Genomic DNA, 18,779 nt, shown 5'->3' with positions numbered 1-18,779 from the left:
TTCACTGCAGCACTAGTTACAATAGCCAAGACATGGAAGCAACCTAAATGTCCATGGACAGATGAATGGATAAAGAAGATGTGGTACATATATACGGTAGAATATTACTCAGCCATAAAAAGAATGAAATAATGCCATTTGCAGCAACATGGATGGACCTAGAGATTATCATACTAAGTGAAGTAAGTCAGACAGAGAAAGAAAACTATCATATGATATCATTTATGTGTGGAATCTAAAAAGTGATACAAATGAACTTATTTACAAAGCAGAAATAGACTCACAGATATAGAAAACAAACTTATGGTTACCAAAGGGGAAAGGTAGGGGGGAGGGATAAATTAGAAGTTTGGGATTAATACTATATATAGAATAGTTAAACAACAAGGTCCTACTGTATAGCACAGGGAAGTATATTCAATATCTTGGAATAAACTATCATGGAAAAGACAAAAATAAAACATAATGCCGTTGCTGTTGTTGTTACTGTTATTACTGTCAGTGCAGGACTTACATGGGTCAGACTTGGAGAACATGTCTTTGTCCAAAAGGTTCCTGAAAGAGGGGGAGAGAGCAGGAGTTAGCACAGCCCAAGGATCTCAGGGGATTCAGGCTGTTACTGAGACCCGGAGGCTGCCTCGGGCCTGGCTTCAGGCAAACGGGAAGCAGGAGGCTCCTTCAGCACAGTTTATTAGGGCTCATTGGAGCTGGCTGGGCCCCAGAGGTTCCTCAGCTCAGCTCCTAGGGTGTGTGGTGCTTCCTGCCTCTCACCCCCGCCACCAACACACACTCCTGTGGACCCTGATGCCCTGGATCCCACAGCCCCTTGCTCTTGGGCCGAAACCCAATCTGCCCAATGTTGTAGAAATTGTTCTAGAAATTCTCCTTTTACCACTTCTCTGTCTCTGAAAAAATAAAGTGAAATCAAGCCATCAATGTCCCATTCTCTCAGGGCTCTACTTACAGCCAGTTTATTCAATCATCTCACCTGTGCCATTGGATTAATTAATGATACCTCCCAGGGGATACAGACTCATTTGAACAGGGTCCTTCTGTGGTCAAGGCCAGAGCTAACACATGGTCCTAACAATTAGACTTGAACTCATGCAGCAAGATGACTGGGAATTCCCTGGTGGTCCAGTGGTTAGGGCTCCGTGCTTTCATTCCCAGGGTCCCAGGTTCAATCCCTGGTTGAGGAACTAAGATTTTGCAAGCCGCACAGCGTGGCCAAAAAAACAAACAAACAAAAAATGATGGACAGGGCTTCCCTGGTGGCGCAGTGGTTGAGAATCTGCCTGCTAGTGCAGGGGACATGGGTTCGAGCCCCGGTCTGGGAAGATCCCATATGCCGCGGAGCAACTAGGCCCGTGAGCCACAATTACTGAGCCTGCGCGTCTGGAGCCTGTGCTCCGCAACAAGAGAGGCCGCGATAGTGAGAGGCCCGCGCACCGCGATGAAGAGTGGCCCCCGCTTGCCGCAACTAGAGAAAGCCCTCGCACAGAAACGAAGACCCAACACACCCATAAATAATAAATAAATTTAAAAAAAAAAAGTAGAGGAATTTAAACAAAAACTCCTAAAGAAACTCAACATTAAAAAAAAAAAAAATGATGGACACAATGTTTGGGGGCAGAGAGGTCTCACAACAGGAGCGGAGTCCCTCCTGCCCTGCCTCTGTGCAATCATGGCTCCTACTCACTGAACCCCAGGCACTGCGCTAAGCGTTCTGCAAATATTAGCTCCCAACTCTCACGCTGTCCTGCAAGATCAGTATTGGGTAGGCATTATCCCATCTTACAGATGGGAGATCATAGGGAGATCAGGCAAGGGCATGTCCGGCACATCTGGTGTCCCTCACTCCACAGTGACCCGCTGCTGTCAGGAAGCAACATGGCTCGAAGAAAACTTGGTCTCTGGCTGGGAAGTGACTCAACCTCTCTGAGTCTGTTTCCTCATCTGTACAATAGAGATAAGAGTGCCAGCTCTGAAGGTTGCTGATGCGCGGCCCTACCCCTTCAGCCCTCCTAGTTCCTGTACACACCCCCAGTTTCCTCCTACTTCTCTTCTGAGGGCTTTCTCGGGGAGGCAGGGCTGCAAATACCAGGAAGTTTACACTCCCCACGGCAACCAATGATGGGCAGGAGTTGGAGGATAAATGCCCGGCTTCCTGACTCCCCCCGGGACAGCTCTGAGCTGTGCTTCACACCGCCTCCCAGAGGTGCCCACCGGGAGACCTGCTCATTGAAGACCCTTGTTGACTCGGGCAAGGGCTTTATTGCTGAAGGGGCTTCCTGTGAGCCCTCCCACCTGTTGGAGCTACTGACTCCTTCCTACACTGCCCTAAAGTCAAGCTCTGCCCTTGTCAACCATCTTACCCATGTCCCACTTCCCTCCCAGATGTCCCCGGGGGTCTTCTCATCCCCGCCTCCACTCCCCTACTCTCCCACAGGCCCCGATGTCCCTTGCACCCTTTCCCCAGAGAGGAGAAACACTAGGCTATGTGGCTTCCTGCCAGCCAACTCCAAATATCAGAGCTGGATGGGCCCCTCAGGATCATCTGTTCCACCTTCTCCTTGAGGAGGGGGAGACTGAGGCCCAGGGAGAGGCAGGGAATGGCCATGCTGCACAAGCAGTGGCAGAGCCAGAAAGTTCTAGAAGGAGACCTCACCCTAAGTCACCATCACTGAAGCCATCAGCAGTGACAGCCTGTCTGGACAACTTGACCCACAGTCAACCCCAGCACCCATGCTCCCCACTCTGAGGTGGGAGCCAAAGACCAACCAACAGACAGACAGATGCAACAGCAGGCTGGTGCCAGGATACGGCATCCTCTGCTACCCGGGGAGGTCCCAGATGGTGCTCATCAATCATACCAGCTCTGGTCCCCGACCAGATTCCCGTCCTCTGCTCCAGTCTCTTCATTCAGGGCCCTCTCCCCAAAGGCAGCTACCCTGCTAGCCCTCCATGACCCAAAGGCACAGGACCCTTCTGCTGGCCTCCATCACCCCTCTCCCAGACCTGCTCCCAGCAGCTGTCCCTTTGGAAACCATCTGATTAACCTCCCAGCCCACTGCAGTGAGCATCAGATGAAATGATACACAGGCAGCTCTGAAAAGTAGGCAGCAGGAGCTACAGGTAAGACACCAATTTGATATATGCTCATCCACACCGAGGTGGGCTGACCTGGACCTGGGCTGACCCTCCCCTCCTGTAGTGTGCTAGGATTCGGGGCAGGAGTGTCTGTCTTGATTTAAACAAAGGACAAAATGCCTAAATTCCAAAGATGACTGTACAGTGGTGGAACCTGAGATGCGGTGAGGAGCTGGAAAGTAATAAAGAGGGTTGGGGGATGGGGGAAGAGGGGGTGGGGTGAGGGGGACTCCTACTAAAGCAAGTGCTGAGGTTTATCTTTGAATTCTGTAATGAAATTCTATAATTACATAAAATTCTAGAATGTTCAATCTGGAAGGGACCTCAGAGGTCACCTTTTCTAATTCCTTTATAAATCAGGAATGTGAGACTCAGAGAGAAGGCAATTGACTTCTCCAAGGTCTGTGCCTCCTCCAAGTTTAGTTCTGGAACTCAGGTTCAGTCGTGTCTAAGCTAGTGAGAAAGAGAGTGAGACCGTGTGTGTGTGTGTGTGTGTGTGTGTGTGTGTGAGAGAGAGAGAGAGAGAGAAAGAGAGAGGGAGAGACTGACAGAGAGAGATACAGATATGGGGTCTTATCTTCAAAGAGAAGCAGATGGGACCTGCCTGGGTGAGAGGTACACAGCTGGACTAAGAAATAGAACCCAGCCACCTAGCTTCGGTGGCTCCCTGCCCAGTGACCTCGGGACTCTCACTGAGCCCTGTGGCATGGGTCATCCTGGCCATGGCACCTGAAGATAATGCAAACCCTCTTCCCCCTACCCTGCTGAGATTATCCTTACCATCCTTCCAGAACCATTCCTGTTCATTCTCCTCAGTTCTGCCTTCCTTGGACAGACACTGACCAACAACCATTTCCTCTGAGCTCTCTCTGGCCTGTACTGTGCCATCCTCTGACTTATAGGACCCATTACCATACTCGGCACACCCTGGACTGCAAAATCAGGGGTGCCTCTGTCTCTCACACGGGGCAGGGACCCCAACTCTGCTCCAGGCCAGCCCGGCACCTGACTCAGAGCAGGGTCCTGGCAAATTGGATGGATGAAGGAAAACCAAAAGGAATGGCCAGTGGGTGAGCAAGGCTCCTGTCTCCCCACATGGTCATGCTCAGGGCCGGCCCCTATACTTCCTCTCAGCTGTAGAGCCTAATGGTTAAGTATGTGGACTGCAGTCAGACAAGTTGGGTTCACATCCCACCTCTGGACAAGTTACTTGCCTTCCTTGTGCCTCAGTTTCCCCACCTGTAAAGTGGAGTTAAAAAACAGTTCCTCCCTTAGGACTGCTGTGGAGCACTTGGACAGAGTGAGGCTCATCAGACAGGTTAGTCACCCTCATCGGCCTGGTGTTGAGCGGAGCGGTCATTCTCCTGGTGGGTGCTCAGGCTCTCTTGGTGACAAAGGAGAGACGGGACGGGCGACACAAGCCACTTCTACTTACAGGTCCCAGGAAGCCCATCCCATCACATACACTCCCAGTGCCCTGTTGGGGTTGATTCACTGAGGACTCCAAGGCTCAGAGATGGTGAGTGACTTGCCCACAGGCACAGAGCCAGTAAGAAGCCAAGGGGTGAAAAACCAGGTCTTCCAACGCGAAGCAGGGCTCAAACCGCCAGGACACAGAGAGACCAGCCCATAAGTGCTTTTCTCCACTATCTTTCTCTGGAGAGCTCAAAGAGACTTTTTTTCCAACAGGCAAATGTACTTTTCCCCCAAAAAAAGCTTAAAGTTCTTCAGATGTCCAAGTGACAGCCTAAAGCTTGGCTTCTTTTGTTCCTTAAATCAAGATCAGGGAGCAGAGCAAAATGCTCTTTTCCTCACTGCTCTCCCCCCAAAAAACATTTCAAAAACAGTTGCGGGAAGAATGACCACGCACTGGGCGTTGAGAAGACCCCAGCAAAGACAGAAAGCACTGGAAAGGCTGACATGAGAACTCCTGCCTGGTGCTAAAGGACAGGGCCTGAGGGTGACACCTTCGCAATGAGAAGCTTAAAAGAGTCAGAATAGAAGCTGGGGCTCTCCAGTCAGAAAGAGGAAGAGATGCAGCCCTCCGCTCAGGGAGTCTTGTCGGAGGAAAAACAGCAATGCCATCAGGGAGCTGCAGCCTGAGGGGAGACCCAGCCTTGTCCTCAGGGAGCCTCGGTCTGAGGGGAGAGACAGCCCCGTCCTCAGGGAGCCCCAGTCTGAGGGGAAACACAGTCCTGCCTCAGGGAGCCCCACTTTGAGGGGAGACACAGCCAGACCCTTCCGGAGCCCCAGCCTGTGGAAACAATCCTACCCTCAGGGAGCCTCAGTCTGAGAGGGAGAAAACAGCCTTGCCTTTACGAGGCCTACTCTGAGGGGAAATACAGCCCTCACTTCAGGGAGCAAAAGTCTGAGAGGAGACACAGCCCCACGCTCAGGAAACCCCAGTCTGAGGGGAGACACGGCCCCGCCCTCAGGAGCCCCGGTCTGAGGGGAGACACAGCTGTGCCTCAGGAAGTCCGAGGGGGGAGACACAGTCCCTCCTGTGCTAAATTGCTCAATGGACTGATTATCACACATTCAGGTTGTCTCTAAGCGAAGCCCATACATGCTCCGTGGATTTACTAGCAAATGACTCTGGCTATAGAATAAAAGGAAACACACCAAGGACACTCAATCTCAGCTTTTCCTGGACTGGCGGTCCCTAATAAAGGTCCACGGACCCCCCTGAAACTATAAGCAAAATGTGGCATATTGGTCCATATGGATGCATATTTTTGCAGAATTTTCATCATATTCCCAAAGAGGTTCCTGAGGTTCAAAGGCTAAGGAAATATGGGAGGTTTTTTTGTTTGTTTTGGGTTTTTTTAAAAAAATGTATTTAATTAATTAATTTATTTTTGTCTGCGTCGGGTCTTAGTTGCAGTGCACGGGCTTCTCTCTAGTTGTGGTGCACGGACTCAGAGCGTGAGGGCTCTTTGTTGCGAAGCGTGGGCTCTCTAGTTGTGGTGTGCGGGCTCAGTAGTTGTGGCGCAAAGGATTAGTTGCCCCGCGGCACATGGGATCTTAGTTCTCTGACCAGGTATGGAACCCGCGTCCCCTGCATTGGAAGGTGGATTCTCAACCACTGGACCACCAGGGAAGTCCCTGAAAATATGGTTTAACTTCTTTCCAACAAGCCTCCCTAAGCATCCCTCCAACCTCTGGCAAAAAGTTGGTGGTGATGAGCACATAGCTTGGATCTTCAATGCTGGGTGCAAAACCCAGCTCTACCCCTTAGCTGTATGACCTCACTTAGCGTCTCTATGCATCAGTATCCCCATCTGTAAAGTGGGAGTAATAATAGTCCCTCTCTCCTACAGGTTTTCTGAGAATTAATGGAGTTCATATATGCAAAACAGAACAGTATCTGGCACATACTAACTTGCATTTAAGTGCCTGGCATACAATAAATGCTCACAAAAGCCCTGTGGAGAATAAGGTGGCTTCTAGGGAATCCCCATGTTCTCCTCTCCCTGCTCCCTACCGCTGGGCTTGATCAGGACCTGGAGCACCTGCATGTCCTCGCCCATCAGGGTCCACCTGGCTGTTGTACAGCCTTCATTGAGGAGAGCAGACTGGGGACAGGTGAGCCACTATCAGGGAGAAACAGGAATCCTGAAGAGGCTGGAGAGACCCCGGAGCTTGAGGGGCCCTCCAGATGCACCCTATTTCTCCATGGAGCAATTCAGCACCAAACATCTGGTTAACCCCAAGCAGGCAAAGAGGGTGGGAGGGGGCCACATTAACCGTGGATATAATCGGCACCAAATCCTTTGTTGTGTACTTAACCTATTGACACCCTGTTCACCCTACGTATCAATGCTGGGAGGTAGACATTGCCTCATCGTACAGGCAAGACAGCTGGGGCTGAGGTGTGCCAGTGTCACCCAGCTTGCCAGGAGCACCGAGACTGAACTCTGAAGCCGGAGACCATTCAGAGGCGCCTGCATTACCAAAATCCAGGGTCTCCCAAATCCCCACCAGCAGCGCCCCTCACATCCTCACTCCCCCGTTTCCTACCCCCAGCTTCATCAGGGGTGCTCGCAAAGGAACAGCTGAAGAGGACTGGAGGGCTTTCCATCTCTCCCTGCCCTGCTCCCTGTCCTAACAGGCAGAAGTAATCCCAGGAAAGGTGAGGAGGGAGCCGGGGAGGAGAGGGACCTTGGCATCCAGCCCCTGGCACTCGCCCATTTCCCCTTTCAAATCCTGTTCCTCACCCCCGTGCACTGTCTCCCTGCCAGGCAACCTCAGCAAGGTCTAAAAGGCAATTTTCACGTGGCTTAAAGAGCTCTCCTTCCTGGAGCTATTTGCATTTTTGTTATTATTAATTATTGTAATAACTGTCCCTCTTAAGCTGCGTGACCGAGGGAAAAGAGCCTGAGCTCTGGCCTCAGATCCATTCAAACTGGAATCTCCACACAGCCACATGGTAATTCTGTGACCCTGCACCAGCCACTTAACCTCAGTTTCCTCATCTGTGCACGCAGTCACATACCTGCCTTGTACAGTTGTGAAGCCAATAGCTTACAACAGAAATGTAGGAAGTGTGCTCGATTTTTCTCTCCCTCATGCCCACACCCCCACCCCATTCATCAAGTCTTAAAATTTCTCCTACTGGGACCTTCAGGCACTATGCTAGGCCAGCAGAGGCGAGTGACATTAGGAGACAGAGGCACCTTGCAATGTTTTGGAATCACACTAAGTCTTTTTTTCTTGACCAGGAAACTAGCAGGAAAAGAGGTTGTCAGGGGTCCAGTCAAGCTGTGCTTGGAAAATCACTCCCCAGTCACTTAACACTGGCTGTCCACTGACTGCAGGAAAATCTGAGGAGTCAGTCCTCAAAGACACCAAACTCGAGGCCCCTTGTAGCCCCAGGGATCTCAGGTAGTCTGTGGGTCACCTGGAAAGCCTCCTTGTGGCGGAGGCCATGGCTGTCCACCCAACAAGCATTCCTCACTCCCTTCCTAATAGAATCCACGCTGGTTCAGGTATCTGATGCAGATGGCCTGAAGTCAGAGAAGGTAGGCTCCTGTCCTTTGTTGCTGTTGACTGATTGTGTAACCCCCCAAATTTATACATTGAAACATTAACCCCCAATGTGCTGGTATTGGAGATGAGGTCCGTGGGAGGTAACTAGGGTTATTTGAGGTCATGAGGGTGGGTCCTTCACGATGGAATTAGTGCCCTTATAAGAAGAGCTTGCTCTCTGCTCTCACCTTCTCTCTCTGCCATGCGAGAACAGTGAGAAGGTGGCCATCTGAGGCCAGGAAAGAGTGCTCACCAGAATGTGACACCCTCATCTTGGACTTCCATCCTTGAAAACTGAGAAATAAATTCTTTCTCTTGTTTAAGTCACCCAGTCTATGGTATTTTGTTTTGCCAGCCAAACTGACTAATATACTGGCCTGGGGTGGACATGAGACCTGCCTTTGGCCTGAAATAGAAGGGGAAGTCTGCTGAGAGACTTTGGGAGGGACTGTGCTTTCTAGATAAAAAGAAATTTTCAGAGAGAGGCCTTTGGTCCAATGTCTTGCTTCCTGTCTTTGGATGTGGTCATGATGCCTAGAAAAGAGGCAGTCATTTTGTAACAATGAGGCCCACCATTTGGATGATGGCAGAATAGAAAGATAGCTGCATCCTTGATGGCAAAGTGAGCTGACAAACCAGAACTGAGATAACCTACGTACAGACTCACTGTGATCTGAGAAAAATAAATGTATTTTGGGTTTGACCTACTATCAGATTTTCTGTTACCTACAGCCAAAGCATTCCTAACTGAATCTGATTCCTCTGTGCCCCAAAGCTTGTTCCAGCCTTATTCCCCTCACCTCCTCCCCACCCTCTCTTCCCAATGGTAGGTCATCTCCAGCAATGGCCTTAGGTCTGAGCAGGGAGACCTGTGGGCTAGGACAGGACAGATGGTAAGCTACTACCATATGGTCTAGATGCCAGGGAAGGCCAGCTGCCATCCCATGACCCTCTCTGGTCTCTGCTCCCTAGGGATTCCTCTGGTTCTGGGTTTGCCTGGCATCCCTGAGCAAGGAAGGCCTCTCTCATCCCTGGAGATAGAGTACCTACTTCTTGGCTACATCTACCATGGTTGGTACCCAGGCCCTACCGTGATTCTCATCCTTGGAGACCCCAATCCTCAAACTCAAGAGGCTGTCAAGGTTTTGAAGTCTGAGGAAACTGGATTTGGATCCCCCTCTCCAAAACACACTAACTGTACAGCCTTGGGCCGGTTCCCTAACCTGAGCCCTGATTTCCTAATCAGCAAAAAGGGAAAAATACTACTCGTATTTTTCTAGTTCATAGGATTGTTGTAAGGTTAAAAAAGATGCAGTAATTGTGGTAGGCAGAAATCTAAGATGGTCCCTGAGATTCCCGCCCCCTGGTGTACAAGCCTGCACAATCCCTTCCCCTTGAGTGTGAGTGGGACCTGGGAATATGATAGGATACTCACTTCTGTTACTTTATATCAAGTAGCAGACTCTGGAGAGATTATCCCGCTGGCTTTGAAGAGGGAAGGTGCCATGTTGTGAGAGGCCCACATGGCTGGACCTGAGGGTGGCCTGTAGGAGCTAAGAGCCCCAAACCAACAACCAAAAAGAACACAGGACTTTAATCTTACAGCTGCAAGGAATTAAACTCTGCCAGCAACCTAAATGAGCTTGGCTTAGACCCCAAGCCTCAGATGAGATCATAGCCCCTGCAGGCACCTTGATTTCAGCCTGGAGAGACCCACAGCAGACAAGTCAGCTGTGCTGTGCCTGGGCTTCTGACCTACAGAAACTGTGAGATAATAAATGGCTGTTGTTTTAAGCTCTAGGACTGTGGTGATTTGTTATGCAGCAATTGAAAACTAATATAATAGTCTGAGTTTGTACCAAATTGCTATTTGAGTAGGTTAAAAACAGCTGAGTACAGGCAATTGCATATGGTTCAGCCTAGTACAGATGTTAAGTGCCTGGCATGTAGTAAGCACTCAATAAATCCCACTGTTTTTATTCCTCTGGCTCCACTAAAGAGTACCTTAATGTAGTCAGTGGCTGAATGGACCTCTTTTTCCTAGCAATGGCTCTAACAGCTGCCACACTGCCCCCAGGCTCCTCCTTCCCCCAAAGCCACCCTCCCCCTGCCTGTCAGAAGACAGTGTTCTGAGCCCATTCACAACCCTTCTGAGAGGCTGAGGGCACAGCTCTTGAGCTAGGCTGCCTCTGCAAAATGCCAACCTGAACAGACAGCAGAAAACAACATCTCTGGGGCAGAGGCACAGCTGCCCACCAGCCCCATGTCAGCTGGAGGGGAGAGGGCAGCTGCTTGAGAGATCCCAGCAGGGCTAAGCCACCACCTGCCTCTGGACTCTCCCTTCCTTGCCTTCCCTGTGGGTTTCGGGAGCCCCGCCATGTAGAACCGTGCAGTGGTTCTGCCAGCAAGACCCCGCAGAAGTGCACAGGTTTCTTGTTACATAAAAAATGCAAATTGCTCTTTCTAACCAGCACGCTGGTCTGGATCTCTGCATCAGACGAGGCATAGAGAAATAGTGGGGCCCTTGGGAACGGGACACTGGACAGGTGAGTTTTGACTGGGTCTGCAGGGAGGCTAATAAAGTCAGGAAAGGTCTGGAACAGACCATCAGAGGAAAAAGAAGCTCGTGGCTCACACTTTCTACGATGTCTGCTGGAATCTGGTTTCACAAACCATCTACCTTACTCCCAAAACAACCCCTCAGAATCTCTAAATGTACACAGTATGTCAAATATATGTCAATAAAGCTGGGGGTGGGGGGGAAATAGAACTTTCTAGATGGATCAGATCTCCAGGACCCACACAAACCAGCTATAGAGACAGATTTTTATTTACTTTCAGGTGTTAAATAATAGGCAACATAAATTACTATTCATGGCTTAATTCATTTAATCCTTCTACTGTGATAAGGATTATTACACTTACTTTGCAGGTGAGGAAACCACGGCCCAAGTTAAGTACTTTACCCAAAATCACAGGGATTTGAACCCAGGTAGACAGACCCCATAGACTCATGTTCTTACAAGCATTGAGCCAGACAACCAGAGGCTTTAAAATCTTTGGCCCGAGTTTACCAAAATCAGTGAAAACAATTGTTTGGGAGTAGACTATAGATTAGCCCAGGAGATACCCAACACAAAGAAGCAGGGGCCCAAACATGTCCATCCCACAGTGTCACCTGCCTTCAGCAGAGGCTTGGATGGGCCTCTGCTGTGGTCCTGTGCTGGGGCTCAGACATGCCCCTGTGCCAGGAAGCTTTGCTCAGCTAGGAGTGTCCTAGGATAGGCATGGTGGGGGTCAGGTCCTCCCCTAGGCAAAAGCAGAGACCTCCTAGGGCTGCAGGGGATGGCAGGGACCTTCCTAAGGAGCAGAAGGGAAGGGAACTAGCTCCCAGGAATGCTAGTTTCCAGTTTCTTTGAAACACTGGCCCCCTCATCCCCAGCTTCCCATTCTGAAGCCCCCTGGAGCTCTCAGTCCACCAACCCCTCTGCCTGCCCTACTATTCCCTGCCCACCAGCAGGTGTCACCTAGATGCTCAGGGCAGGGGCACCCTGTAGCCTCCTCCCCTGGGCTCAGTCAATGCTGACCATGAGATGCAGGGGAGGAGGCCTTGGCTCTCATTAACTGGTGGCCATGGAGTATAGAATATGCTGGAGAAAGCCATTCTGTGCAGCTCTCCCTCCTCCCCATCCTCCTCCTCCTTGCCTCCTTTTCCTTTTCTCTCTCTCCCTCTCTTGATCTGTTCTAGAAACTGGATAGTTAGACCTGGTTGAGGCAAAGAGATGGATTTACAATTTCAAGTTTACCCACATTGTTTTCTTGTCTCCCTTCTGTTCCAGGTGACTCCTCCCTCCTCACCCCTTCCTACCAAAACTCATTATTCCCCACCCTCTGGCTTTTGGGAGGGCAGGAGCAGAGCCTGGGTCATGCCCTCCTCAGGTTGATGTCCCATGAAAGGGAATAAACACTAGGGTTGATTCCAGAACCACATCCCCCAGGAACTCAACTGCATCCCTAGGTACCGCTTAGGCAAAAGGTTTGAGTCTTTGGACACCTCTGCTTCCAGAGAGCAAACAGGAGGGGCCAAGTGTTACTGCCTTACAGTAATCATTGTAGTTATTTATTGAGCACCTACTGTGTGCAAAGCAAGTGCAAAGCAGCGTGCTGGATGCTTCATGATCCTCTACTCCAGTAAATTAATTCCTCCAACAGTATTCCGTGAGGACCTGCTACATGCCAGCCATGCTTCCAAGCATGAGGGCTACCTCTGTGAATAAGGTTTCTCCATGAATAACAGGTTCGCTGTTTACACTTGACAAATGGGGGAAAGCGAGGCTAAAAGTTTGCCCCAAGTGGTGGAGCAGATTCCATTTTAAAGTGTCTGATTCCAAAGCCACAATGCCCTGTGCCCTCTGCCTCCTCTGGGTTCGTGGGTCTGAGTCCGGGTGGGGATCCCTGCCCTCAAATGCTTACAAAGTTGCTTTGGGGGAAGAGGAATGAAGTCTACACACCTGAGATGTCTTCAGAGGTTTTGTGCTCAGTATGTGAGAGACCCGGTGGCCCAGGTTGAGTGCTCAGGACCCAGGGAACACAGAAGGCAGTGATTTGGGCTGCGTGTGTCTCAAGGGTGAGAAGGATGGCTGGAAGTGGGGAGCACGAGGCCAGGCTTTTCAGGATGGGGGGGGACATGAACTAGCAGAGATGAAGGCAGAGTGAGGTATGGATGGAGAATGTGCTGTTCAGAGGCTCTGAGGTGAAAAGCCTCCCGAGACAGCTCCGACACAGGCATGATTGAAGGCTGGGAAGCAGCATCAGGCGCAGGGCTGTGCACCAGCAGGGAAGGGAGGACAGGCTGGGGCAGCTGTGGATGGCTGAGGAGGTGAGACCGGAGCTAATGGGCAGTCAGGAATCTCCCAGCAGAGTAATGGCAAGATGCAAATGGCCTTGGGAGATAATTCTGACAAAACCGTGTGTTGGACCATAGGGGAGACATGTGGGGTTATCACAGGAGCCCCCAGAAGGGCCTGATGCAGGGGCCAGCTATGTTCAACTCCATCAGCCCTCACTCCCACTCACCCTAAACCGCAGCCGCCCCCCCCCCCAAGTCATTCCCTCTTTCACATCCCAGACCAGTTCCCCTGGCTCCATCTACACCTCCCCAATGCCACAACTTGGGAACACAGGGTTGGGGTGCCATGAGGGTGGGTGAAAGGTCTGACCAAAGAGAGGCCTGGGCGATTTGGAACAAGTGCACACCCAGGACCCCGGAAATGCTGTTGGTCACTTGGGGCAGGGGAATGGCATTTCCAGCGGAAACTCAAGAGGTGGGCTCTGCGTAGGCCACAGTGCCCCCTCACAATCCCAGCAAGGCAGTGACCCTAGGCCAGCCACAGGGTGACTGCACTAGGGATAAATTCCCCCTTCCCCACTTGTATCCCTTACTGCCTGGGCAGCCTTCCTCTCAGATAGGAGAACCTGGGGGAGACCCAGCTTAGATGGAGAAGTGACTCCCAAAGCCTGTGTGACACGACTGAGGATTTGGGGGTGGTAGCACACAAAAACTCTCCTCCCCCTCCCCTGCTGGACTCTAAAATTCCACACTCATTGTTCTAGTCCTTTGGCTTAAGATTTTGTACCCCAGTTATTGTTTTTTTAATGGTGCAACTTTAAGTTGTTATCAATTATCCACATCTCAGTATGAATGAGTCAATCTGATCCTTTCCTGAGAGTCAGTTTTGTTGTTGGAGGTGAAGAAAGGTTTTTCTGGGGTCTAGAATGGTGGGTGGGTAAGGGAGGAGAGGATGAGGGTGTTGGTTGGGGCAAAGGAGGGGGGAGAAGAGAGGGAAGGAGGGCACAGAAGGCAGAGGCTGGGCACGCCTGAGAGGGATGAGGCAAATCACTCTCTTCTGGATTTGGGGAGGGGATGATCAGAAACAGACTGCTGTGAAGACCCTGCTATGTCCTTTCACTACCTCCCTCTCCCCACACGGGCGTCTGGACCCCCGTTCCTGTGTCTTCTCTCCTCGCAACAACGGCCCAGAGTGCAAACTTTCTGGGATACGACCCTAAGCCTGGCTTCCCAATCCGCGGTCGCCACCCGTGGCTGGGCAGGGGCTTTTGTCGGACAGGCAAAGGGGCGTCCTGAAGAAGAGGACACTCTGGAAGGGGGCGCACAGAGGTAGATGGTCGGAGCCAAAGGGGCGCAGGGGCTCCGGGGCCAGGGGCGGGGCGGGGGGCCGGTGCCAGCGGGCGGCTCACCTGCAGGACACGGTGATCTCCACCTTGGTGGCCGGGATGCTGCCCGCCAAGGAGTCGAACTCGCTCAGCGACGCCATGTCCTCGGGCTGCTCCATAGCCCACCGCGCCCCCCACCCCAAATTAGTAAATCCCTGCGCGATTCACGCCTCCTCCGGAGCAACCGAAACCCTGGGCTCTCCCCCAACTCCGGAGCCGGGGCTGGGCGGCAAAGGGAGGAGAGAGGAGAGCGAAGAGGGGGCGTGGGAAGTGAGAGAGGGAAGCGGGGCGGAGGGAGCGGGGGCCGAGGATACAGGAGGGGGCGCGGGTGACGCGACGAGGAGGCTGGGGGCCCAGCGGAGAGGCGCAAAGGGCACAGGGAGCTGAGGCGCAGCCGGGAGAGGCGGAGGGGCGCGGGGAGAGGGCACCGGGAGGGACGCGCGGAGTCGTGGAGGGGGCACCGGGAGAGGGGTGGGGAGCTTGGGGCGGGGACAGAAAGGGTGCAGCAGAGGGAGAGGGGTGTGGGGGGCCGAATGGGGCGCGAGCTGCGGGGGTGGCCGGACTCAGGCAGCGCGGAGCGCAGGGGCTGCGGCGCCTCTCGCTGGGTCTCCGCGGCGGGGTTGGGGACGCGGCTGCGAGCGCCACCTCCTCGGCTCGGGCTCTGGCTCCGGGGCTCCCGGGCTGCGGGAAAATCAAATCTGCCCGAAGCCGCCGCCTCCCGCCACCCGGGGCGGGCCGCGCGCCGGGTCCGCGAGCGCCGGAGGGGGGCGCCCGCAGGGGCCGGGGCGGGGCCGCGGGCGGGGTCTGCGCGCTAGTGTGAGTGTGTCCGTGCGAGCGTGTGAATCTCTGTGCGTGTGGCGGGCGTGGAGACGCGGCTCCAGATGCTGGGAGCCTGGGGAGTGACAGCTAGAGATGGTCTCGGCCGTGCGCGTCTCCGTCTGCGCCCGCCCTCCACTCCCCACCTCCCTGAGGGGGTCTCCATCTCCGGGGAGGGAAAGGGACGTGTGAACCAAGGGGCATCTGTATGAGAAGGGTCTATGCGGAGCGGGGGTGGGGAGGGACCTGTGCAAAAGAGACAGCAACCCCCCACCAGAGGTTTGGGGGGGGGGAATCTCTGCTGAGGGTGCGCCCCAACAGAGGGCAGGTCTCAGTCCAGAAACAGCTTACACGTCTCCTGGAGAAGCGTGTGGGGCCGACCCCAGTGCCCAGAGGGGCCGCCTCTGTTTCCCAGTGAGGGTTCTTAGGCCTAGACAGAGTAGGTGCATGGGCGCTCCCCCATCCGCCTCTGGTTCCCGCCGGGCCTGGCCACGTGGAGTCAGCCACCTAAGCCACGCGACAGCGCCCTCCCCATCCCCGGCCTGTCGTGGCCACACGGCTTAACCAGTCCCCAGGTCTAGAAGCTTCCTCCAGCCAGATAGAGTGTGGCCCGAGATCCCCGGGGGTTCTCTGCAACCTGCACCATGTAGGCGCCTGCTGTGTGCAGGGCTCTGATCCCAGCCGTGGGAGCGAGGAGAGAGTTGAGGCACCTCTCAGGCGGCCCCCTCCCAGCCAGGCCCGTTGCGGCCCCACCCTGCCCCAGTTTCGCCCTTCTGGGTTTGCTGCACTGTGGCGTCTCTCCAGGGCTTGGCATAGAGGGTCGTCTCCAGGAAATCTCCCGCGACCCTTCCTCAGCCTCAGTTTCAGCCTTGCGGAGCTGAAACCTCTTCCGCGCCCACCGCCCGGCGTTTGGACGCGACGCGCCTCTGTGCCCCGGGGAGGGGTCCTGGCCAGGCCTAGAGCCTGAGGCTGGCCCTGGAAAAGCCACGCCCCGCGGGCCTGGCTCTGGCAGCTGGGCCTTAACAGGCGCCTCGAGATTCTGTTTGAAGTCAATTCCCAGAACATCAGATACAGCCAGAGTCAAAGATAAATAAGAACACATTCATCGGCCTGGGTTAAGTGTTTTCCTTTTACACATGGCTTAGGATTGGCTGCACTGTGTTCTAAAACCTGGGACCCGACAACAAGAACGAAGGCGCTGGGATGCCCAGGGCAGTGGGGGCCTGCTGGGTGGAAGGCTCCACTCTCTGGTTTGGGCTTAAGACCCTCTCTGCAGGATAATAAGTTGGGCCTCCTTTTCTGAGGGATGCAAAACTGGGCTTGGACTCTCTGTTACCTCCCCCCACCCCATACCTGTCCTAGACATGTTCCAGACATACTTGTGGAATATGTTATCCATTCATTCTACCAGTATTTACAGAGTACCTGCCCTGTGCCTGGCCAGGTGCTAGAGCTCCATGGAAAACTTCCTTGGTAACAGTGATAACCACCATTCTGTTTTCAAAGAGACTATCCTGGGCCAGACACCATGCTTAATTTTTTTTTTTTGTTAATATATTATTTACGTACTACAAAATTCCACCATTTTGTGTACAATTCCGTGGTTTCAAATATATTCACAAGGACTATGCATGATTATAAATTCTCAAAATAAGTACAGGCATGAGGTATTATTATCCCAGGGAAGCTAAGTAACTCTCCCATGATCACCCAGCTGGGAACTGGCAGAGTAAGAATTTGAACCCCGGCCATTGAGACCAAAGCCTGACTGAACAAGTCTTGACTGCCTCTTAGGATGGGGCCAGGTGATGGAGGGTCTTAAAAGTCATCCATGAAATTAGGCCCAGTTGAGGAGGACGACAAGTGGGAGCCATTGTAGGTTATTAAGCAGGTGAGCGGTGAGACTGAAGTTCTACCACATAACCTTGTAATGTGACAGCATCTGGCATAGCAGCCCCTGATTCTCTTTCTAGAAAAATTCTGGAACTTGTCTGTTTCTCTCCATTCCCTCTTAGTCATTGCATTTCCATTGCTGGCTCTTTGGGGAGAAAAAATTATATTGGGCACCGTCTCTGTGCCAGGTGCTGTGTTAGGCTCAGAGAATAAAGAGGTGAAAAGGACATAGTATCTGTCCCCAAAGAGTTCCAGGCCAGTGGGGACCCCAGGACACGCAGAAAATAAATGACAGTGCAGCATGAGGAGCGCTGTTGAGGTAGGTATAAAGGGCCCAGAGAGTAGAGAAGAGTGACCAACAGCTCTACCCCAGGAATGGGCACAAGGGAGGGTCAGGAGCAACTGCAAAAGGGAGGTGACACTGAGATGGACATCGATGATGTCTGTTTGGTTCCCTCAGAAGCAGACCCCGAGAGAAAGATTTAAATGTGAGCAGTTTATTTGGGAGATTAAGGAAATGCTATGTGGGGAGTGTGGAGGAGAGGTAAGGAAGGCAGCCTATAAGGGTGGTTTATCAAACCAGTTATCACTGTGGGCAACTAAGGCTCATTCCCACTGAGGATCTCTACGAGACCATACAAAACACACCTCACACTTAGCCCACCAGAGGGGCGAGGGAGCAGGGATATGTATACACCAGCTTTCATCAGTCACTGGCTCAGTGGCTGAGGGCCGCTTCTGGAGGGCTTTAATTCCCTGACACTTCTGTGCCTGACCAGCACAAAGTGGCAATGCAGGTTCCAGAAGCCAGAGAAAGCATCAGGCAAAGAAGTACAGGTGCTGACAGTTGGATGTGGGGCTGGAGTGCACTGAAGTGGTAAAGGTGAGGGTACAGACAGGACAGTGGCTGCTACGGATGATGAACTAACTTCTGCCTGGAAGACAAGGCTGAACAGGTGCTCCTGGCAGGGGACCAGCATGATTAAGGGCCAGAGAGCTGTGTTTGGGGACCCTAGTGTGGCTGGAGCACAGGATGAAAGTGGCAGAGATAGAATATGAGGCCAGAAGGTGAGGGGCCATGATGCAAGGCCATGGGCCTTGGCCTCCTCTGGGCACAGAGGCTTTTCAGAAGGGGACACTGAAGGAGGGGTGGTCTGAAAGACACCCCATAGCTACATAGCTAACCAGTGACTGCAGAAAGTTTTGTGTTTGATCAGAACACAAAACTTGCTGATCAGGCCCAGAGCAAAATGCTCACAGTCCTCGTGCAAATGAATTGCTGATGGTTCAAAAGCAGTCTATGGGTGGTGACATTGGAGAGGTCATTTCTTCTCTGAGGGATATGATAGTGTCAAGAACTGAGGTCACCTGTGATATTCAGGCAAGCCAGCCGGCAGGCCATCAGGTGCTGCAGACGTGTTGTCTGGGCCTGGCAGCCGGATTAGAGCCAACCACAGCTCTGCCCACCCCACCATGTAACCAATGATTGTCCCTCTGATTACAAACTGTGAGCACAGAATGGGCCATGTCCAGAAGATCTGGAATAATCAGCATCAGCGTTTTGCCTTTGCCTTCCAAGACTGCAAACACACTCTCATCTGACCTAATCCGCGGTGTTAATGACGGCAGAGCAATTTCGAGAGGCAACCCGCAGCATT

At 52.6% G+C, this 18,779-nt stretch overlaps 1 protein-coding gene across 5 annotated transcripts in view; it reads right to left on the bottom strand.

Moving 5' to 3' along the window:
* Positions 1–15,077, bottom strand: part of CPNE5 (copine 5) — a 98,471-nt gene extending 83,394 nt beyond the window's left edge. For 3 of the 5 annotated variants that reach the window (XM_082412595.1, XM_082412596.1, XM_082412597.1), the window contains exons 1-2: positions 14,437–15,077; positions 515–555 (exon numbers count right to left, since the gene is read on the bottom strand). In XM_082412595.1, the coding sequence (XP_082268721.1) occupies positions 515–555; positions 14,437–14,531 (136 nt within the window). In that variant the 5' untranslated portion in view covers positions 14,532–15,077. The remainder of the gene's footprint in view (positions 1–514; positions 556–14,436) is intronic. The other 2 variants (XM_082412598.1, XM_082412599.1) reach the window with 2 other exon arrangements.
* Positions 15,078–18,779: the final 3,702 nt, after the last annotated feature.

Source organism: Balaenoptera physalus (genome assembly GCF_965194825.1).
Source record: "Balaenoptera physalus genome assembly, chromosome: 11".
NCBI lineage: Eukaryota > Metazoa > Chordata > Mammalia > Artiodactyla > Balaenopteridae > Balaenoptera > Balaenoptera physalus.
Note: the sequence above shows the minus strand (reverse complement) of the source record. Positions and strands in the feature narration are given on the sequence as shown.